General features: G+C 35.6%; 3 protein-coding genes and 1 pseudogene across 4 annotated transcripts; 2 read left to right on the forward strand and 2 right to left on the reverse strand.

Moving 5' to 3' along the window:
* Nucleotides 1-6516: 6516 nt before the first annotated feature.
* On the forward strand, nt 6517-7687 carry LOC123893085. Its single transcript, XM_045943003.1, has one exon. It carries the CDS (start codon nt 6670-6672, stop codon nt 7372-7374), a length of 705 nt encoding a protein of 234 aa, XP_045798959.1. The 5' UTR covers nt 6517-6669; the 3' UTR covers nt 7375-7687.
* A 574-nt stretch (nt 7688-8261) lies between these two features.
* LOC123893086 (probable calcium-binding protein CML22) lies at nt 8262-10553 on the forward strand. 2 transcript variants are annotated; one of them, XM_045943005.1, is made up of 5 exons: nt 8262-8499; nt 9114-9323; nt 9599-9798; nt 10048-10228; nt 10351-10553. In XM_045943005.1, exons 2-5 carry the CDS (start codon nt 9128-9130, stop codon nt 10440-10442), a joined length of 669 nt encoding a protein of 222 aa, XP_045798961.1. In that variant the 5' UTR covers nt 8262-8499; nt 9114-9127; the 3' UTR covers nt 10443-10553. The 2 variants fall into 2 exon arrangements, with proteins under 2 accessions (XP_045798961.1, XP_045798960.1); XM_045943004.1 differs by lacking the exon at nt 8262-8499 and adding an exon at nt 8513-8612.
* Nucleotides 10554-11154: 601 nt separating this feature from the next.
* On the reverse strand, nt 11155-12726 carry LOC123892029 (annotated as a pseudogene).
* A 1464-nt stretch (nt 12727-14190) lies between these two features.
* LOC123889268 (receptor like protein kinase S.2) lies at nt 14191-17315 on the reverse strand. Its single transcript, XM_045938531.1, has one exon. It carries the CDS (start codon nt 17156-17158, stop codon nt 14504-14506), a length of 2655 nt encoding a protein of 884 aa, XP_045794487.1. The 5' UTR covers nt 17159-17315; the 3' UTR covers nt 14191-14503.
* Between the last annotated feature and the right edge of the window lie 5710 nt (nt 17316-23025).

Here is a 23025-nt window from a genome sequence, read left to right on the forward strand (position 1 = left end):
ACAGATTTGCTTCTTGTTTTTTAAGTCTGTCGTCGTCTTGTGCGGTGTTGTTTTTTGCGTCGTCTTGTGTGGCGTTTGTTGGTGGTTTATTTTAGTACGGTATTTCGTTGATTCAAATTGACATATCTAACTCAACTCATTACAGATCTGATGAAAACTTGGACGTCAACGTCGTAGATCCGGGAGTATGAAGATTTCGATTACTTTTATTTTGTCATATTTGTAGGCACTTTCATGATGTCGTTGTATGTTATTTATTACTTTTAAAAATTATTGTTGACAATCGTTAAAATTATATCACTTGTGATGGTGGTCACCATAACACTCTGCCAATTTTATTTTATTTTTTTGGATAAGGAACTTATAATCCAGATAAGGTATATGGCGACATAAAAAGGGCATAATTGTTTAGCATGTGACATTTCATGCAAAAAATATGTTATTCATTCCACTATACACAACTAATTAAACTTCATTGAACATTAGAGGATCAATACTAGCATCAATATGGTTTTTGTACAAATTATCATCAATATTTTTTTTAATTCAAATATATCTGAAGCAGCAAATGATTCAGATATTAAGATTAACATCAAGATTTTTTTTAGACTAAAATTAGAGTGCAAAGGCATCACATGGTGGATATGACATTCCAACTATGTTGGCACCCATAACCACCACCTATCATTTGCAGTTGCAGCACCCTAATAAATATTATTAAATAAATAAGCATAAAGAGACTTGGGGGACTAGATCAAAACCCAATGATACAATACAAAACATCGACAACATCTGCCTCATTAAAAACTCTACCAGGAAAACCCCAAAAGGATAAAACCTCAAAAGGAAAAAAAGAGTGCAGAGAAAAATGACAAGATGAGAGAAAGTCAACGCCAAAGGACACAAATAGACAATACCAAAAGTGGTATCAACAAAAACGGAAGAAAGGTTGATTGTTCTTGTTGCGGGCAAAGTCATTAGAGATAAAATTAGGAACATAATCCCACCACACCACACCAGTGATTTGAAAGCCATGATTAACCAATTTGTCCGCACAACTGTTGCCTTCTCGAAAAATATGAGTGACTCGAAAGTGAAATCCTCAAATAATATCAAGGCAATTAGACCAATGGTTTTGTAACCTCCATGGAACCAAAGAAGGACTACTAAAAGCTTGGATAGTCAGAGAAGAGTCACATTCTAGCCAATAGTTTGTCCATCCCTTGACAGCAGCAAATTCTATAGCACGGATAGCACCTTTCACTTCTGCTTGAAATGCATCAGAAATTCCCAAAGACTCTGAAAAACATCCAAGAAAGCTTCCACCATGATCTCTGAATATTCCCCCACAAGCAGAAGCCCCATGACAACCTCGAGAAGCTCCATCAGTGTTGCATTTCACCCATGATAAAGGAGGGCAAGACCAATTGACTTGAATTATCTTAGGAGCTGAAGGGGGATGACATTTAACGACGAAAGCCTTGAGAATTTGAAACTCGCGAATTGATGAATACATGCTCCCTTTGGAATGATTTGCTGACAACGCTACTTCACCTTTAACGATGTTAACCACTTGTTGCATGGGGATAACTTTGTCTTCAAATCTAATAAGATTTCTACATTTCCAAATAACCCAAATTGCATGGGGATAACTTTGTCTTACTCCAATTTTGGTTGAAGATCTTTGCACCTGCAAAACATTAGTAAACCAATTCCATAAAGTACCAGCAAAATCACACTGAAAGAAAAGATGGTTAACAGATTCATATTGTTTTCCACACAAAGAACAACAAGAAACCATAATCAAACCTCTCTTCCTCAAATTATCATCTGTGGCCACTACATTATGAAAAATTCTCCATATAATGAATGACTTGGCAGGGGGGATGCAATATGACCAAATGAATTTTCCCCATGAAACCCTGTTGAAGGAGGTTAATCTGCTAGTGTAAGCATCTTTAAAATCAAGTTTTCCAGATTTTGAGTGATCCCAAACTCTAGTGTCAATAGCTGAGCTAGTGGGGATGATCATATTTTTGATGTCACACATGTGAGGAATTTTTTGTTGCATAATAGCCGGAAAATGCCACGTACCATCTCTAATATAATCAGCCACAGTGGATGTGAGTCTTGAAACGATAGAACTATCGAGATTCGACACATCAGAGATACGATTTGGAGCCATTCGTCTGACCAGAAGTTGATAGTTGTGCCATCACCAATTTTCCAACTACTATTCTCTTGTATTTCCAACAATGCATGAAGTGCATGAAGCAAATGGATATATTTACTCATTCCTTTAAACTACTGCTTTAAACATATTTGAAGACTTACAATACAGACATACACCAAACCTCAAGTATTAACCATATCAAACCTTAACAAAGCGAATTATAGTAACAATTAAATATAATGTGTTTTGCAAACTATATATGAAACCACAAATATTAACTAATCATCATAAAGTAAGAACATAAAAAACTAACGGGATTTGCCTATAATGACCTTATACATATTCTCAAGCTCATTCAAGTGAGCCTCAAGAACATCAATTTCATTTTTCCGGTCATTCTCATCAAGCAACTGCAAAGACTAATCCCTCGAGTGTTGTGGGATTCAGATGGACAACAAACTCTCCCTTAGGCTCTGTTTGAATTGATGGAAACCAGTGGAGCGTAGCAGAACATAAATTAGCGGAATGGAACGGAATGAAACATAAATTTCATTCCACTGTTTGGATAGTTTATAATGTAACACGGTAACGTTTCCACTCTATTATTTGGGAAGTGGATGGAATGCAATAAGTTTTAATATTTTTATTCCACTTTTACCCTTATTTAAATATATCATATAAAACATATTATTATTATTATTATTATTATTATTATTATATTCCAATCTATACTAAACCAATGCATATTGTTTCATCAGCGTCTATTATGCAAGTGCTAGATTTGTTGGTTTAAACTATGAGCTCTATGTGAATGTTACAGAAGAACATTGACAATTAGTTGGTTTAAAAGTCACACGTTGACACTGCAAAGTGGTTTACGCCTCAGCACACACAAAAACTGGGTTTGATCTCCACAAAATATAATAAGCAACTAAATCATAACAAGGCACCAAAGATAATTCATAACAAAAAAATTATAACAAACATAATTCATAATCATGTCAACAAAAAGAGCGCAGCAAAAGTACAGCACAGACAGCACAGAGAAGAAGTAAAGTAGAGAGATGAGTGAAATATGAGTATTTGAGAAGAGGAATAGACAAATAAAATAAGGATAAAAAAATAATATAAAAAATTTGATGTTCCATTTATTGGATGTTGAAGAATAATTCAATCAGTTGCACAAGATGTTGTACCAGATGTTGTGGCATCTGTCCCTATGTTTTGTTAGTCACTTGCTTCTCAAGATAGTTGTTAGTTTGTTAGGTTGTTGTAACTACTTTTGGTTTGTTGGTTGGTTAGTTAGTAACTAACTTGACTTAGTTACTCTAGTTAGCTTGTTAACTAAGCAATACACTACAATTTGTATCTCTATAAATTGTATTCATATGATCAATAATAATCAATGCTCATTGATGAAACTATTCTCTCTCTCTCACTCTCTTCGACTCTAACATTGGATACCCCCAAATTGGGAGGAATGAAAAATTGAAGGATTGAGTGGTATAGAATGGAATTGGTTCCATTGAGTTCCATTTCATTCCATTCCATTAGTTTTTTGCAAAGCCAAACAATAGAATTTTATTATATACCTTCTCATTACATTTCTTGTGCTTTAATTTTGTTAATTTGACTTTTAAAAACAATTGAAACTATATGGCTAACTATAACAGGTTAATGTATAATGTCAATGCATAATTTAAACTTGGGTCGTGATAAGAACTCTTTATAACGCCCACAAGGAACTGTGCAGTATGGTGGAGGGATTCTTTCTGGGCCAATGCAATCAATGGTACATCAAGGAGGAATGCAAAGAAATAGCCCTGATGGCGAAAGGTGGCAGCGTGCTACTAGCTTCCAGCAGCAGAGGGGTTTAATGCCATCTCCTTCTTCTCAATCTCCTTTGCAGACTATGCACAAAGCTGAGAAGAAGTATGAGGTGGGTAAGGTGACAGATGAGGAACAGGCAAAGCAGAGGCAGTTGAAAGGTATATTGAACAAGTTAACACCCCAGAATTTTGAGAAGCTATTTGAGCAGGTTAAAGCAGTTAATATTGATAATGTAGTCACTCTCACTGGTGTCATCTCCCAAATCTTTGAGAAGGCCTTGATGGAACCCACTTTCTGTGAAATGTATGCCAATTTCTGTTTTCATCTGGCAGCTGCGTTGCCTGATCTCAGTCAAGACAATGAAAAGATAACATTTAAGAGATTATTGTTAAATAAGTGCCAGGAAGAATTTGAGAGGGGTGAGAGAGAGCAAGAGGAAGCTAATAAAGCTGATGAGGGTGACGTGAAACAGTCTGATGAGGAAAGAGAAGCAAAACGATCCAAGGCTAGAAGACGAATGTTGGGTAATATCCGGTTAATTGGAGAACTATATAAGAAGAAAATGCTGACAGAGAGAATAATGCACGAGTGCATAAAAAAGTTACTTGGTCAGTGTCAGAATCCGGATGAAGAAGACATCGAAGCTTTGTGCAAACTGATGAGTACTATTGGGGAGATGATTGACCACCCCAAAGCTAAGGAACAAATGGGTGTATATTTTGAAAGAATTAAAATAATGTCAAACAACATGAATTTATCTTCTAGGGTGAGGTTAATGTTAAAGGATACCATTGATTTGAGAAAGAATAGATGGCAACAAAGGAGAAAAGTTGAGGGGTCAAAGAAGATTGAAGAGGTGCACCGGGAAGAGAGGCAATCCCAAGCTGGTAGGCTGGGTCGTGGTATGGGTTTTAGTACACCAAGAAGGACCCCTATGGATTTTGGTTCAAGAGGTTCATCTATGTTATCCCCTCCTAATGCTCAGATGGGTGGATTGCCTAATCAAATTCCCTTGCCTCAAAGATCTTCAGGTGATGAGTCAATAACCTTGGGTTTGAAAGATTTGTTGATGTCTATTTAAATTTTGAAGTTACAATTTCTTTTTTATGTTTCTTTTTCTTGCTTTGCCTAATATGTATTTGCTCCTGCTATGTTTAATATGAAGGTGTTTTAAGGTTTTATTGTCTCTTGCTTCTTTAATAAACAATGTACTACTTTATCAATTTTTGGGTACAATACTTATCATTTGATGATTAATAAGATTCAAACTATCTAACCAAAATATAATTTTAGGGTCTGCCACATACCCAGGTTCTATAATTTTAGGGTCTGCTATGACCCCATCTGCCAATATAATGTGGCCTAAATACTTCTTGTTGGTATTCAAATGCCTAATAATTCCTTCTAATATATTTCCATATCAATGCCTCAAAAAAAAATTCATATCAAAATAAGCAGCTTCACTTTTTCTTTCTTTTTTGGTTGGTAGAGTCACTTCCTTTTTCTATAGCTACAAAAAATCAACGATTTTGAGTACTCCCTCCGGTCCTTAATATAAGAGGAAGTTTACTTTTTAGATTTTATTGAAAATCTAATGTATCTAGTCTATATTACAGGTTAGATACATTAGATTCTCAATGAATTTGAAAAGCAAACCTCTTTTAATATTAAAAGATGTTTTGACAATTATATTCTGTTTTACTTCATCTATCCCAAATTATATTCTGTTTTGACAATTTTACACAAATTAAAAGATGTAAGAAATATGAATTATAAGTCAATTTACAAAATTATCATTCATCATTAATAATATACAAGAAATATACATTGAAGAATTGAAAAAAATAAAGGGTAATAAATAATGTGTTAAATATGTTTTACTCCTACATAACTTTACAACTGCTTATGTAACAAAAAAAAAACTTTAAAACTGTTTCTCCTCGAACACTAGCCGTCACCACCACTTTAACGTGGTCAATGGAGACGTGGCGAGTCACTTAAGTTACTCAACTGTCATCACTACTTGGCACTTAATAATAAAAAAAATGATCAAAATTATGTACAGTTCCATGTACACAGTTCTTACTGTGCTAGATATATGGGGAAAAGTTATTTTTATTTTAAAAAAATTTTCTTTTTCTTTTTTTAATTAAAAAATATAAATAACTACCTTTTTGTGAGAGGAACAGGAAAAATTGCATCTAAAACAATGCATATAAGTTTTGTCCATAAAAAAATAGTAATGATTTTCAATTTTATTATTATTCAATTGATTTTTAATTGAATAATACATCAAATGACAAATGTGGGTCTCAATAACACATCAAATGATTTTCAATTTTTAAAAAATTTGTATGGATGATTTACATGATATGAACTTTCAATCCAACTGTAGATTTTGTAAAATTCGTATTGGTTATAGAGTTATTGACAAGTGTTGCACTGTGCACCACTTGATCAACTCTTTCATGTTATCCTTCACCTTTAAATGAATGCAATTTTTTCCGTAAACTAAAGGTATCCTCCGCACACAATTGCAAAGACCAATCCGTAGCTGAGATTCAGGTAATGCAATTTATTTACTACTAGTAGATAGAACAATGCCCTCATGGCTTTACTACTATAAATAGTCTTCAGCATCCTTATTTTGGCAAGCAGATCGCATCATGAATTCCACAAAGGTTATGTCGTTTGAGCTGAATGGAATGCAAATCAAAACCACCGTGACCAATGAAGCAATAGTGATCAATGAACGCATAATGTCTTTCTTACAACCTACCAGCGATCACGGAACTAAGGTAATCGGGTTTGATTTCGAGTGGCATCCGATTACATATTTTGAATCAGCTAGAACCAATCCCCAAACCAATCATGGATCTGCAGATAGAAACTGTCCTCCTCCTTCCCAGGCCAGTCCTGCAACCTTTCAACTTTGTGATGGAAATTCGTGTCTTATTATTTACACACGTCCTAAGAGTAAGATTCCTCTTTCGCTACTTAATTTTCTTCGTCAACCAAATTATACATTCGTTGGCTGTGGCATCAAAGACAATTTTGCTAAATTGGAGAAACATTTTTATGGGATCGGATGCAGAAATGCTGTAGAACTTGGAACCTTGGCTGCTACTATCATGGATGAGCCTCATTTACGTTTTTGTGGCGTTGATGAACTAGCATTTCTGGTTGATGAACTTGATCTTCGTAAGGAAAGGCCTTTAAACATGACTTTTGATTGGGGACATTATCCTTATAGCGAAAACCTAGCTAAACTTGCTACTGTTAATGTTTACTCTTATCATAAGATTGGGAGCACATTGCTTGCAAAGTATAGACCTCAATCAAATCCACCTCTCGGTGTTTGTTTGATTTAGGAGTTTTGTGGTTTGAAAGATTTATGTTTGTCTCCAATTATGTTTCTTTTTCTTGCTTTGCCTAACATGTACTGCTATGGTTGAGATTATGAAGATTTATGTTTGTCTCCAAGTATGTTTCTTTTTCTTTTTCTATACTTATTATCACTTGATGAACTAGAAGTTGTAATCATTTTATGCATTTCTTTTTGCAATTTAGTGTTCATGTTGATTTAGTGTCTAAAAGAATTGGAAGTTCTAATTACTTTGTGCATTTCCAATGATTACATGGACAAGAAAAAGATATGTGTAGTGCAGAAATGCACTTCTTATTTCCTTACGGCTGTCAGACACTAATCCATGGAGTGTAAAAGTAAAGGAAAAACTGAGTTTTTTTGGACAACGGTCTGAGCACGTGTCGTATGAGTGTCATACGAGTGTCGGACACCGTGACACACTTAATCATAGAGGTGTCCGTGCTTCATAGTGTACTAGAACTCTTTCTTGAAGTGTAGAATAATATTGATGTATGCATAACTCTCCCTTGGCGTCTATAAATAGTCGAGAACATATCATTTGTAAACTGAATAAGTAAAAAGTAAGCCATAAAACAATTAATAAAAAAAGAAGAAGTATTCTCTCAAATAGTTTGTCCTCCTCAGTTCCTCTAAAAAACTCATCATAACCTTCCTCTTTGGTTTCATTAAGTTGGTTGATGAATAGATGCATGAAAAGAAGTTACACTGCAAATAATATAGATTATGCTTGAGAGAAGTATAACCTTGTATTTTCTCACTTTCTCAAGAAAAAAGTGTTGCAGAAATTTACACACTTTCTACATATGCAGAATTTTCTTCAATTAAACATCTTCCAATAGTCCAAATCAATATTGTAACATGGTTTTGAATTGTCCTTTTCTTTAGTTTTAGTTTATTGGAAACACCATCAAACAAATAAAGAATAAGCATTATTCCCAGTTTATATTAAGTCAACAACAGAATATATTCTTTGATTGAGTACCCTTTAATTTAGATATACTTGAAAAAAGAAGAACTCATATAGGAACAACACTCAAAGAAAAATTGGCATCTCCCCTTTGGAATCCACTATATTTTTCATCTTTACTTTTCCTTTAAGATTTCTAAGGTGCTTCCATTTTTCATAGAAATTTTTGCATATATATAGTCTAGCTACTTACTTTACTTGTTTATGACTCTATGATTGTTCTTAACATATATGTAGCCAAGCACAAGAATTCTGTAAGTTACTGTTGTAATAATCCTTTTCTCTTGTTTAATCTATTGTATATTGGAGAATATTTTGAATTTGAAATTCAATTATCTGAATACTATCATGTAGTAATGATTTGAAATATATCAAGAATACAGAATTTTTAGTGAAAATTGTGCATCCATATATATGATGTTTGTTGGCTCCAAATTTGAGTAAGATTGACAAAAATAGTATTTTAAAAACCGAACTAGATGGTTCAATCAGTTAGACGTTGAACGTAACATTATTATGGTCTTGTCTTGCTTTGAGTGAATTAAAGCAGTTGAACTATGATCCAAAGATCTCATTGGTTCGATGTCCGGTTCACTTCTTAAAAAATTAGAAAATTATTCACTTTGACCATAAACAATTTGTTTTGTGACTGGTGAAAAATCAAAAACACCCTGAGTAATGTTTATCTTTTTTATAACTTTATGTTTCCTTGTATTACAAGGAATGTTTATCTTACATTTTTCCTTTTTCTCAAGTCTTTGTCAAAAAAATGGGAGCAGTAATCTGTTGCATGAGTGAACCAAGTGAGAAAAAGAGCTTGGAAAAGAAGCTTGAGAAGAAAATAGCTGAAATAAGAAGAAATAAATTTGGACAAACCAAATTGAAATCAGTTGATAGTATAGTTATGCAGTTCCCTATGTTCAAGGAGAGACTAAAAACCTTAAGAGCAATGTTTGAAGAATATGGTAAGCTTCAAAAACAATCTAAACATTCTTTTCTGAGTGAACACTTATTTTGGTCCTTAAATGTCTGAGACGCTGTCACAAATCACAATAGACCTTGAATATATCAAAATTACAAAATCATACCAAATCGTGTCTTTCGATGATTATAATGACAGCGTCTTAGACATATTTAGTGACGAAAATAATTGTTCACTCATTCTTTTCTTTATAAGCCACATCCTAAGTTCATAATTTCGATAGAAAACTAACATGGTGTTATGTTGTATCTTTCATAGATGAGGACTCTAATGGATCCATAGAGGCACATGAACTGAAAACTTTCTTAGAAGATTTGCAACTTCATCTTCAAGAGAATGAGATTGAGACTATTTTTCAGTACTGTGATATTGATGGAAGCAAAGGCATACAGTTCAATGAATTTATTGTTCTCCTATGCCTCCTCCATATCCTAACAGAACCTGTATCCTCTAATAATGTATTCTTCAGAAACTTGATTTCAATGTTTTCAAAACCGGTCTAGAGATCAAAACGGTGAGACCTCCAGATGAGAACAGGTTGAACCAACCGGCAGACTGGCCGATTCCTGGTTCAACCGATTCCTAGTTCGAGGTTCAACCGGGTGGTCTGGTTCTAGAAATACTGCCTCGTTTTATTTTTTCTTGATTTTGAAGTTGATATACATAAACCATATGACACTACGTTGTAACTTTATTTTTTGTTACAGTCTCCAAAGGCGGAGTTGGCAGTGGCACAGGTTGGACAAGTATTTGATACCATAGTTGACATTTTTCTGTTTTTCGATAAAAATGGTGATGGGAAGCTTAACAAGAAGGACATGATCAGGACAATGAATGAGGCTCATCCTAGAGAAAGATCTCCGGCACACATTACCAAAAACAGATTCAGTATTGTTTACTTCATTTCAATTCTTCTTTTATAGCATGATATGTTGTTTCCTTTATCATTTCCTCATTCTTATTATCTCGATTCCTAAATATAAAGATCTCTGGTTTTGTCTTCGTCGCAGGAGAAATGGACTGGGACAAGAATGGACAAGTGACATTGAGGGAATTTCTATTTGGTTTCATTAATTGGGTTGGGATTGATGTTGATGAGTAGATTCATGAAAAGAACTTACACTGCACATCATAAGAATGCTTAAAGATAGATTATGCTGAATCTGTATAAGCTTGAGTTCTCATTTTCTAATGTGTTGTAGAAATTTACACACTTTTCTTGTGGCATTGAAAATAAGAACACAAGTATGTGAATAGAAACATAACACTGATTACATTAAGCTTCAGTTATATACAACATAACATATCATAATAATCAGACAGTAAACTAGCATCACTTTTAATAAACAATTGAATTTATATTTTCTGTGCCATGCAAGTTATTAAGTGAAAAAAAAATTCCTACATTATCTTTCCACACCTAGCAGGCCTGCATGTTTGAACGAGTTTTTCAAATTCAAGTTTACCGAAACTCCGAAAGTAAATGCTATCTTTCCACACCATAACAGGCCTGCATGATTGAACCAATTTTTCAAATTCAAGTTTACCGAAACTCCGAAAGTAAATGCTTTTGATGAGTATTTTAATTCAGGTATATAGATTAACAGGAAGATTAATTAGTCCACTCAAACCTATATCAATGCTTGAAAACGTTTAAAGATTTTCAATGCAGACCTATATAAAACCTCGAGTATTAACCATATTAAACCTTAACAAGTGAAATAAACCAAACAATTTAAATAACAAGTGAAATGCAAACTATATCAAACCACAAATGTTAACTAATTATCATCATAGAGGTCAGCATTTGCTTACAAAAATAAAGCTAAGACAAGACAACATAACACTTAAAATACTAAGTCAGAACATAAAAAACTAGCCTATGATGCGCTCATACATACTCTCAAGCTCATTCAGGAGATCCTTAAGAGCATCAATTTCATTCCGACGGTCACTTTCATCAAGTAAATTTTCGGCTTTTGTAATTGCAGTATTGATCTTCTTGTTTTCTTCTGAAGAGAGCTTTAGATTAATATCCTTCTTTTTCAACACATTTCTCATTTTGTAAACACAGACGTCCAGTGCATTCATTATTGTCGCCTTTCTTAAGAATTTCTTATCATCGATACAGTAAGTCTCAGCTTCTTGAATCAATCTGTTAATTTCTTCAGTCGACAACCTTCCTTTTTCATTGGTTATCGTAATCTTGTTTGTGCTGCCAGTAGATTCATCGATAGCAGAAACTGTTAAAATACCATTTTGATCGACATCAAAACATACATCGTAAGGATGGCCACGAGCAGCAGCAGGGGGTAAGCCCGAAAGAACCAAGAAGATGATTGTCAGTTGCTCTCGCTCTCTCACCCTCATAGACAAGAATAGGAACTCTTTCTTGATTATCTTCAGCAGTAACATAGTTTCTTGTCTTCTTGACAGGAATGGGACTGTTCCTAGGAATCACCACACTCATGACATTATGTATTACCTTCCAACCTAGAGACAGTGGTGCGACATCGATCAACACCAAGTTTGGGACATTCTTACTGTCCCCACTCAACAAAGCAGCCTGGACAGCTGCACCATAAGCAACAGCCTCGTCAGGGTTGATGCTGTTGCACAATTCCTTGCCCTCGAAGAAGTCCTGCAATAGTTGCTGCACTTTGGGAATCCTAGACGAGCCACCAACAAGGACAACATCATCAACACTGCTTTTGTCCATCTTAGCATCAGTAAGACACCTATCAACAATCGACATGCACTCGTCAAAAAGGTCCATATTGATTTCCTCAAACTTGGCACGAGTGATTGGTGAAGAAAAATCAACACCCTGAAATAAAGAATCTACCTCAACATTGGTGACAACAGCAAAAGAAAGTGCCCTTTTCGCCTTCTCACATGCAGTTCTTAACCTCCTCAAAGCTTTTGGGTTCCCAATAATGTTCAATTTTTTCATCCTTTTCATCTCCTCTGCAAAGTAATTCACCATTCTATTATCAAAGTCCTCTCCCCCAAGGTGAGTGTTTCCACAAGTGGCCTTAACTTGGAAGACCTTATCCTTAATTGTAAGAAGAGACACATCAAAAGTTCCACCACCAAGGTCAAAGACAAAAATATTTCTTTCACCCACATAGTTAATTCTTTTGCCAACACCATATGCGATAGCTGCAGCAGTTGGTTCATTGATTATCTTCAAAACATTAAGGCCAGTAATGAGACCAGCATCTATGGTGGATTTAATAGTTTTCGACTTTTACATCCTTTTTAATAAAAAAAAAATACTAAAATTCAATGCATGTTCATATCAAGGTGAAGCGAAATGGGGATACCTGAATCCCATGGAGATACCTAAATCTCATTGGATATAGATTTGAAGTTCTACTTTTCATACCTGTTGAGAATCGCGACGGGTTTGAAAAAACCCGAATTTTATGAGTTTGGATTTAGGAAAGACAAAAATCCGTATCCGACCCTTCCCATTGCCATTCCACACAAATACTACTTTGATGAGTGTATATGGAGCAAACTAAATAAATACATATCATATCTCTCAACAAACTATTCACAAAAAAATAAATCTCTAAACAACCTAAATATATTGCTTTGATCTTTTTCACAAAAATTATATTTTATTTTCTAACTATTATTTGGTATACTTAATTAATGTGTACTTTATTTTATTAATTTTTTTTGGTAGTTATTTTATTAAATTTAATATTTTTTTATTAATTTTTCGATTTTTTATTAATTTGCATACTACTACTCTAGAGTAGTTTTTTTTTTTCCTTTTTTAAAAGTACTCTAGAGAATGTTTTATTTTCTTACTAAGTTAAAACTTGTTATGTCAAAACAAAGAAAAAATTGAAACCAAAGTTATGCCAAAGTTACATTGTGTCATTTGTGTGCAAAGTGCATCAAGAGTCCATTCTATCTTCTTTGTTTATTCCCTTAAGTTTGAGGGATTCTCTGCCAACAAGAGTGTATTCGTAGAAAATGCGTGCTTTGCTCGCTGTATTGCCATAAATGTGAACATAATGAAGAGTAGAATGAAGAGTCTTCATACTCTTCGTTATGTTCACATTTAAGGATAGAAGAGACTAGATGGCATTTTGGCAGAATGAATTTTGGAGTGATATTGAAACGGAAATCATGCAGGCAACAGACTTTACTGATTTATTTTTCAGGTTTGCAGGAAAATTGTCTCATAAGTCATAACAGACATAGCAGCTGGTGTGCTTTGTTGAGGAGCATTTGAAATATTTGCAACCAATGGTTATGCGATGACATCAATGATGTCATCACAGCAGTCAGTCACCAAGCCAACACACTGATGCACCAGTGGCGAGATGCAAACCAGAAGCCCGATAGACAGACAGAACAGTGGCGCAGCAGCTCAGGTTCAGCGGATCAAGTACAGCCGGCAAGGTTAAGTGTAATGTTGACGCAACTTTTGGAGAAGAAAGTATTGGGCTTGTATGTGCCTTCAAGATACATATGAGCAATTTTTAAAGGCCAGAATCATTAGACTCACGCTATGAATTGGTTGAAAGATCAAAATATGGACAATGTTATATTTTTTAACTTGATTCAAAAACTGTGGTTGATCATTTGAATAGTAATGTAGCGGATTTATCTGAGCTAGGATGCTTAGTATATGTAGCCACTCTTGCTAAACTATGAGTTGCTCCGTTAGCTTGCCTCCTAGAAAACTCAACCACAGCGTTTGGAAATACATCATTTTTTAGCCTAATACAAAAAACTTCATCTAAGTACTAAACTCAAGTTATATAAAAAAAGTTATTCATTATCAGAAGAAGCTCTGGAAAGAAGAAGCTGGAAAACAAAATTAAATATAAGCATCACAACAAAACCATACACTGATTCATCAAGAACAAACCATGAATAACATGTTATAGAAATTTACACACTTTCCTTATGACATTGAAAATTATAACACAAGTGTATATGCATAGAAACATAACACTGATGATTACATTAAGCTTCAACTATACAATACAACATAGAAAAAATAATAATCAGATAAAATAGATAAAGCATAGAGAGAAAAAGGAAATTGGATCCTCAACGGCCCTATCTGTTCTGCCATCCCTGCCGCTCTTCATCCAATGGCCGATAGTAAAAAAAGAAAGTGCATTCACTAACTTCTTACTGTATTCCTAAAGCTTGAATTCTCCTAATCATAGACAAAGAACTTGAATTTCTTTCTCTCCATTCTTCCCTACTTTCCTTCTTTATCATGTTGAGTAATTTATCATTTCCATCAAGAATGCTCACAATTTGTCTCATACTTGGTCTCAATTTAGGATCACCACTAGTGCATGCAATTCCTAATCTTACCAATCTCATCAGTTCTTTCTCATTATACTCTCCATTAAGTCTTATATCAGCTAATTCCTTCAATGGTCTTTTTCTCACCACAAATTCATGAACTTTTTTCACCAGAAGAACCTCTTGGTACCTAAAATCCACTGCCATTTGTCCACTAACAACTTCAAGCACCACCACGCCGAAACTGTAAACATCAGCTTCTGTAGTTGCTTCGCCAGACTCAACATATTCCGGTGACATGTAGCCGAAAATCCCTCGAACTGATTTGTTAGCATCGTCGGCTACATGATGGCCATGCTCATTCCTTGACAAAAATTCAGCTAGAGCAAAACTACTAAGTCTTGGATTCATATCTTGTTCAAGAATAACAGCTGATGAGGTAATGTTTTTGTGAATCACTTGTTCATCCCATTCTTCATGTAGATAAAGAACAGCAGAAGCAAGTGATTTCACTATGTTGTACCTATGATGCCATTCGAGTACTTCGTTCATACCTTTGTTATGAATTTGAAGAAGCTGTTGACTGAGAATTCTACTAGCAGAGTAATCGTAAACCACGAGCATCTCCCCTTGTTCGGTACACCATCCTCGAAGTTGAACCAAATTCCTATGCCGAAGCTTACCAAGATTTCTGAGTTCGTTCGAGAATCTATCGCGCAACGCAGGACATGTCTTCATTCCTAACCTTTTCACCAAAACATGGCAATTGTCATCAAGAACTCCATGATAAGCAGTTCCAAAGTCAAGTTCAGCTACCCTTCTTAACTCTGAGAAATTATTTGTAGCACAAACAATCTCTTTGTATGAGATTTCTCTCGGAGTTTCAACCACCGGAAATCGTTGCCTGTTATGATTATGATGATGATGATGATGATGATGCTTATTAGAAGAATTGATTCCACTATTTTTGTTTTCAGCAGTTACATAAATTGTTTCACCTGCAGCTGTAACATAGTTTGATGAACTATAGTTTGTGATCAAGCTAACATTTTCCGAGACCGTAACCGTGCCACTAGTACTACTAGGACTAGTAGTTTCACTTGGTGAAGACAAAGAGATATAAAGAGGATGTGATAGAAATGAAGGAAGTGAAGGAAGTTTAAAACTTAAATCAGAAAGTGCTTCCACAATCCATTTCATATTAGGCCTTAAATTTGGATCATGAAGTGTACAAAGAAGACCTATATGAATGAAATGCTTCATCTCAGAAAAATTATATGATCCATCTTTTTGAAACCTTGTATCAGCTGCTTCTATAAGCTTCCCTTCATCACAAAGCCTTCTAATCCAATCAAGCAAAATGATTTTATCGTCCGAATATGCTAAATCTATAGCTCTTCTTCCTGATACAATTTCAAGCACAACAATACCAAAGCTAAATACATCACATTTTGATGTACCATTGCTTAGTTTTTGTAAGCTTTCTGGTGGAAGATAACCAATTGTTCCACCGATTCTTGAAGTTTCTCCTAATTTGAAATGATCAATTCTACTTGAAGCTTTCTTATTGCTAGAATTGTACTTAAACTCATACTCAAGTTCATGTTCTAGCCACCTCGCCATGCCGAAATCACCTAGCTTAGCATTATAATGGGAATCAAGCATAACATTACTTGTTTTAACATCTCTATGAATGATTTGAGTCTCTAATTGTTCATGTAAATAATACAATGCAGCAGACAAACCTTTAACAATTTTTTCTCTTTGTCTCCAACCAAGAGGCTGCTCACCTTTCAAATTCCCCGGCTTTCGGAAGAGTACACGATCAAGGCTTCGATTCGGCATGTAATCATAAACAAGATGTAATTGATCTTCATGAACACACCAACCTCTTAACCTAACAAGATTCTTATGTCGAAGATCAGCCACAGCCGATAATTCGGCTAAGAAACTCTTGTCAAATTGTTTACCTTTTTCTGATAAACAACATTTCACAGCTACTAAAGTTCCATCACTTGGCAAAAGAGCTTTGTAAACTTTTCCAAATCCACCACTTCCTAAAACTTGTTCTTCATTGAAACCATTAGACCCTATGAAAAGTTCTGCATAGCTGAAAATTCTTGGATTGTCTCTTCCAATCTTTACACCAAATTGTACACCATCCATGTCATGAAACATAGTAGAATTTTCCTTTTTTTCTTTTTGCACCCCACCATTTTTACAAATTCTTTTTGCACCCACCAACCATTTTGAGTTACATAACTTGCTTAATGAATCATGAAGCAAATCAAGAACTTGTTGTCCTCCACCACAAGCTCTTGAAGAAGAACTTTTGGACTTAAATTTTTGTTTCTTTGAAGATTTAAAAGATTTTTGTTTGAAACTTTTTTGAGGTTCTTGTTGTTTCATTAGTTCACCTGAATTTTGTGGTAAAACAATGCAAAGATTATGAAGTTGCATGGTTTTATTTTTTGTGATGATGGTTTTTTGAGAAAGAAAATAATTTGAAGTTTGAACATGTGTGTGAATCATAAAATGGTGTTGATTAAGAATGTGTTTATTTGGTGGCTTTTAATTAATTGTTGTGTTGTGTTTGGTGATGTTGTTCAACGCGTTTAGTTTGAAAGAGTTGAATTTTGTGCAACTATGTGCCAAATTGGAACCAACCTTTTGTTATGTTGCCAATATTCCCTCCATATGTGTTTACTATTTTTCATTGGAAATATCTTTTTTTTTGGACATATTTTCATTGGAAATCTTTTTTATTTTTATATTTTTGGATAAATTTTCATTAGAAATTCTTAAATTGTTAATTACTTAATTTTACGAGTTTGACCTAATGATAAAGAGATAAGAATGTATTAGATCTACTAACAAATAGAAAATTAGATTGTACAACTTTTTATGTAATCTGTTTGATTTAAAAATTGATTATTAGACTGAATAAAATAAGTAGTCCCATAAGTATAGCTCAAATGGTGGCTATCAGGAACATTATTGGAGTGGCTGAGGTTCGAATCTCGGATTTCACATTTCTCCACATTTAAATGTGGGAGAGTCTAACCACTAGACTACTTGACAAAAAAAAGTAGTAAGAGATAAGACAAAAATAAGATTTTTTTTTCCCTCACTGAATGATATGACAACCTCTTGTCATAGTACAACTATAAAAATTATGAATAATACATATTTATTTTCAAATATAAAAAATATAATTAAAATAAATCTAATTAAATTTTTTAATTAAATTCAATATGTGGTTCCAAACTTTGACATTAGTAAGAAACAATAAAGGAAGTTTGGGGTTACGTAGTAAGATTAGGATGAAAAGGAAAAAGAAGAATAAACTGTTCTAGAGATTTTGTCTAAAAAAGACATTTCACTTCTTATTTAATTGGAATAAAGTTCTAGATATATTATATCATAAGAATAATGCTAGCAACACACTCTTTAACAAACACACTCCAACACACTCTCTTTTATTGGTTGAAATTCACATGGGTCCCATAAAAAAATGTGGACCCATATAACTTTTATGGGACCCATATAAATTTTAACCAATAGAAGAAAGTGTGTTAGAGTTTGTTTGTTAAAGAGTGTGTTGCTAGCACTCCTCTATATCATAAATATACTTCTAGAGATACATTTAACCGGACGTCACACTATCTGTAAAATAAAATAAGAATGGAGATTTTGTCATAACATAGAAAGAACGAGATGGGAAAAATAAAATGATTCAAGTCAACAAATGATTCGATCAAATCCGAATACTCCTACATTTGATGTGGGAAAGTTTTTTTTTTAAATTAAATAAATTTGGGTAAATAATAATAAGCCTAAATTACTCTGATCTTCTTTCTAAAAATCAAAGAATTAATATAAAAAAAAATTTTAATTTATATACACAATCAGGGAAAAGTAATCTTACACATTCCTCTAATAATATACCAATATATCATGTATTATATTTAAAAACACGTGATGTGTCATATTCATTAAATGATGTGGCAACACATCGTTGAATGCATGTATAAATAAACTTTACACCGACAATGCATACCAATTAAACTCATAAAAAAAATCTAAAAAAGTGTTTCTTATGTTTTTTTTTTACACAGAAAAAAGTTGTATTTTATGTTAACAATTGTAAGAAAAACATATAAGAAAATATATGATGACAAATCGTCACACTATCTAATCCATGCCTATTTTAGCAACATTAGATACATTTTAGTAGGTTTTTAGCAATAAATATAAGAGAAATCTAACCATTAGCTTGATTACTTGTTTTGCAAGAAAACAGGAAAAACTGCAGGATTTGAATGATTTTCACTACGCTGGGGGCGTAGCCCATCACGCGCCGCGTGATGGAGCTCACAGAGAGCCAAGATTTTGACTCTGATCACGCGCCGCGTGATGCCTTATCACGCGCGGCGTGAAGCTTTGCTGAAGATGAAGATTGCTCTCTGACTTGATCACGCGCCGCGTGATTCTGTTACTACGCGCGGCGTAGTTGATGGATTTGCAACCACGCGCGGCGTGGTAGATCTGGCGCGCGGCGTGGTTGCCTTCTGTATATATAGTTTCTGCATAATTCTGTTTTCGGGTTGGAAAATTCTGCAAAATTGATCTACATTCTGGTTTTGGAACTTGCAGATCGCGATTCAAGACTCCAGAGGATAGCTCCAAGCACGTCGAGAGCATGGATGCACAAGCCATGGCGATGAAGCGAGGAAGCGAACGAAGCACGATGAGGAGCTAAACTCCTTTGAAGGTAGAATCTAGGATAGTTTAGGATGTAGTTCAACTGAATGTAATCTGCAAATGTTGTAAGAATTTACTCTCTCTATAGTGTTCATTCAATACAATCTGATTTTAATGCTTTATAATCCTGCATTAGTGTTATAATGATTTTGAGTTAAGTCACGTGCGAGAGTATTGATTTAATGTCTGAACTGAATTGTATTGAGCACTCGAGTGTCTCCGGTCGAGAGATTGAGGCATAGAGTGTAGCGAACGATTGACGCGCGTTAATATCATTCGTTGTAGGTAGCTTCCGCCCGAGAGATCGGGGGAGTATCGACAACGAATAGAGTGGATTTTGACAAGAGATTGCGATTCACTAATTTGTCGATCTAGTTGTGAACATTTGAGTAAATTCCTACGATATAATAGATTGCATGTGGTTAGCTATAGACTAGATGATTCCGATGATTCTACCTCGCTTTTCCTTTATATCAAAGCACGTTTTCCAGCAATTCATTACTCAACATACCCCCAATTTATGTGTGTTTTCTGTATAATGTCTATGAACACAATTCGACTAGTTTGATCACACAATCCCTGTGGATCGATATTTTTATTACTACGTGATTTTCGTGCACTTGCGAAATTATCCATCAAGTTTTTGGCGCCGTTGCCGGGGATTGTGATTGATTCAATTAGGCAATAGTGTTCATATTTTCTGTGTTTTCTTCATTATTTTCTGTTTTATATTTTTCTCCCGGAGCGTTCTACTTGTGTGTTTCATTGTGCATGCGGAGAACAGGTCCTCAAGAGCTGCAATTTGATCCAGAGATTGAAAAGACAGCTCGCGCAATTCGAAAGGCAACAAGGGAAGCTCAAGCTTCAAGGGGAAGAGTTTTGCTAGGTGGTACACCGGACTGTCAAGGACAGAATTCAGTGACGATGGAAGAAGAACAGGTTCCACCGGTCCATGTTCCACCGGTTCCTCAACCGCCAAGGCGTACCCTTGGTGATTATGGGAGGAGAGACAATGACGCGTTGGCAAATCAAGGCTTTCAGCCGGCGAATCCTGTCTCATTCGACATCAAGAACACAGTCCTTTCCGCCTTAAAAGAGAATCCGTATTCAGGTTCGGAAGCTCAATGCCCGAACTTACACTTGTCTCATTTCTATGAAGCCTGCGACTATACCGATCCACCGGGGGTGAGCGAATCGGACAAAAGACTGAGGTTATTCAAGCATTCTCTCACCGGCCGTGCTAAAGATTGGTTAGACACGATACCCGCCGGAACTATTGAGACTTGGAGACAGCTGGAGCGGAAGTTCTTAGATCGTTACTTTCCTATTCATAAGTTTCTAGAAAGAAGGGCTGAAATTAGCAACTTCGAACAAGCGGATGGTGAGACGTTGTATGATGCTTGGGAGAGGTTCAAAGTTTGTCTTAAAAGGTGTCCGAATCACGGTTTCGATGGCCACAATCAGATGCAAATGTTTACCCAAGGTTTGAGGGCTCAAACGCGAATGATACTTGATGCATCAGCCGGTGGTTCGTTGAAGAACCGTGACGAAACTGAAGCAAGAGAATTGGTGGAAAGCATGGCTCAAAACGAGTATAGAGCTACTAATGATAGGGGAGCCAAAAAGAAAGGCGGAGTGTTGGAATTGGATACTCAAACAGCATTATTGGCTCAGCAAAAGCTCATGACTAGCCAAATGGAAGCAATGATGAAGTTGCTATCCAATCCGCAAGTCCAAACTTCTCCAATAGGTAAAATTGACAATGTGCGCTGTGATTTTTGTTTGCAGGACCACCCAAATGGCGGATGCTTCCCGGAGGGTTCAGAGGAGGCTCGCTACTTGGCCAATTTTCGGAAGCCGTACAACAACAATAACAACGGTTCCGGATGGGGGAATGGTATGCAAAGTCAAGGTGCACCGCAACAGCAGCAAAGGCCTCCATCAAGGATGGAAGAGACTCTAAATCAGTTCATGCTCATGACCCAAAGCAACTTTGAAGCGATGAAATCGAGTCAAGCAACCTCTAACAAGAATCATGAAGCTTCTATAAAGAATCTTGAGGTGCAAATGGGTCAGCTGTCAAGACAGTTTTCTATGTTGCAAAACCAAGGAGGTTTCGGTGGAAACACTCATGATAATCCGAAAAATGAAACTTGCAATGGAATCACGTTGAGGAGTAGAGAGATACCGGAAAGGCCAGCTGTGGAGAAGCCTTTGAAAAAGAAGGTCGTTGAGGGAGAAGTTGAAAATAAGCAAGAAGTTGTAGTTGAAAATGAGAGATATGAGGGAGAAGTAGAAAAGGAAAATATGCCTAAGGAAGTTGAGATTAGTGAGGATGAAGTAGAAGAAGTTGAAAAACAGAGGGAGATAAAAGAAAAAGAGAGTAAGAAGGTTGAGAAAGGTAAAGGAAGTGATGAATCACCATATGCTAGGATGCCTTTTCCTAGGAGAAAGAAAGTTAAGAATCTTGAGCGGGAGAAGGAGTTCAAGAAGTTCATGAAGGTGTTGAACAAGCTTGAGATGGCTATACCATTAGTGGAGGCATTGGAGCAAATGCCAAGTTATGCAAAGTTTTTGAAGGAGCTGCTTACAAAGAAAAGAAAACCATTAGATGATGAAATGGTGAGTATGACGGAAGAGTGCAGCGCCCTCATTCAACGGAAGCTACCTCAGAAAAAGAAAGATCCGGGGAGCTTTACAATTCCATGTTCCATTGGGGATCTTACTATTGGAAAGGCTTTGTGTGACTTGGGTGCTAGTGTAAATTTGATGCCGTTATCAATAATGAAGAAGATACCGGGAGCTGTAGCAAAGCCGACAAAGATGAGTCTCTCTTTGGCGGATAGATCAATCGTATATCCGGAAGGTATCTTACATGATGTTCTGGTGCGAGTCGGCGGATTTGTGTTTCCAGCTGACTTTGTTGTCTTAGACATGGAGGAGGATAAGAATTGGGAACCCTTGCTGTTAGGAAGACCATTCTTAGCTACCGGACGCGCCCTTATCGATGTGGAGTTGGGGGAACTAATGTTCCGGACTGACGGTGAACAAATCCTCTTTAATGTGTTTGAAGCTATGAAACAACACGACGATGACACTCAATGTTTCAGAATTGAATTGGTTGACGAGGTCATTGAAGATATCTTTAAGGTTCAACACTCCTCCTCCACTCTTGAAAAGGTGTTAGTTAACTCATTGGATAATGTGGAAGACGAATGGGAGCGAGAAATTGAGTTATGTCTTAGCAATTTGAATGTTAATCGGATAGATGAAAGTCCTAAGTTTGAAAACCTCCTTGAAGTGAATGATAAGGATCAAAGGGAAGAAGAAAGGAAAGTCCCCGAACTGAAGCAACTCCCTTCACATCTGAAGTATGTGTTCTTAAGTGATGATGCTTCGTTTCCAGCCATCATTAGCAGCAAACTCACTCATTTGGAAGAAGAGAAACTGTTGAGAGTTTTGAAGTCCAACAAAGCCGCAATGGGGTGGACTATCTCCGATCTGAAAGGAATAAGTCCCACTTTTTGCATGCATAAAATCAAGTTGGAAGCCGAGTTTAAACCAGTTGTGCAACCCCAACGAAGACTCAATCCTACCATGAAGGAAGTAGTGAAGAAAGAGGTGCTGAAACTATT

Source organism: Trifolium pratense, linkage group LG6 (genome assembly GCF_020283565.1).
Source record: "Trifolium pratense cultivar HEN17-A07 linkage group LG6, ARS_RC_1.1, whole genome shotgun sequence".
NCBI classification, from domain to species: domain Eukaryota; kingdom Viridiplantae; phylum Streptophyta; class Magnoliopsida; order Fabales; family Fabaceae; genus Trifolium; species Trifolium pratense.

Coding starts and splice junctions, on each gene's coding strand:
- LOC123893085 (XM_045943003.1), top strand. CDS start 6,670: ATGAATTCCACAAAGGTTATGTCGTTTGAGCTGAATGGAATGCAAATC.
- LOC123893086 (XM_045943005.1), top strand. CDS start 9,128: ATGGGAGCAGTAATCTGTTGCATGAGTGAACCAAGTGAGAAAAAGAGC. Junction 9,324..9,598: donor AGCAATGTTTGAAGAATATG/GTAAGCTTCAAA, acceptor TATCTTTCATAG/ATGAGGACTCTAATGGATCC. Junction 9,799..10,047: donor AACCTGTATCCTCTAATAAT/GTATTCTTCAGA, acceptor TTTTTGTTACAG/TCTCCAAAGGCGGAGTTGGC.
- LOC123889268 (XM_045938531.1), bottom strand. CDS start 17,158: ATGATTCACACACATGTTCAAACTTCAAATTATTTTCTTTCTCAAAAA.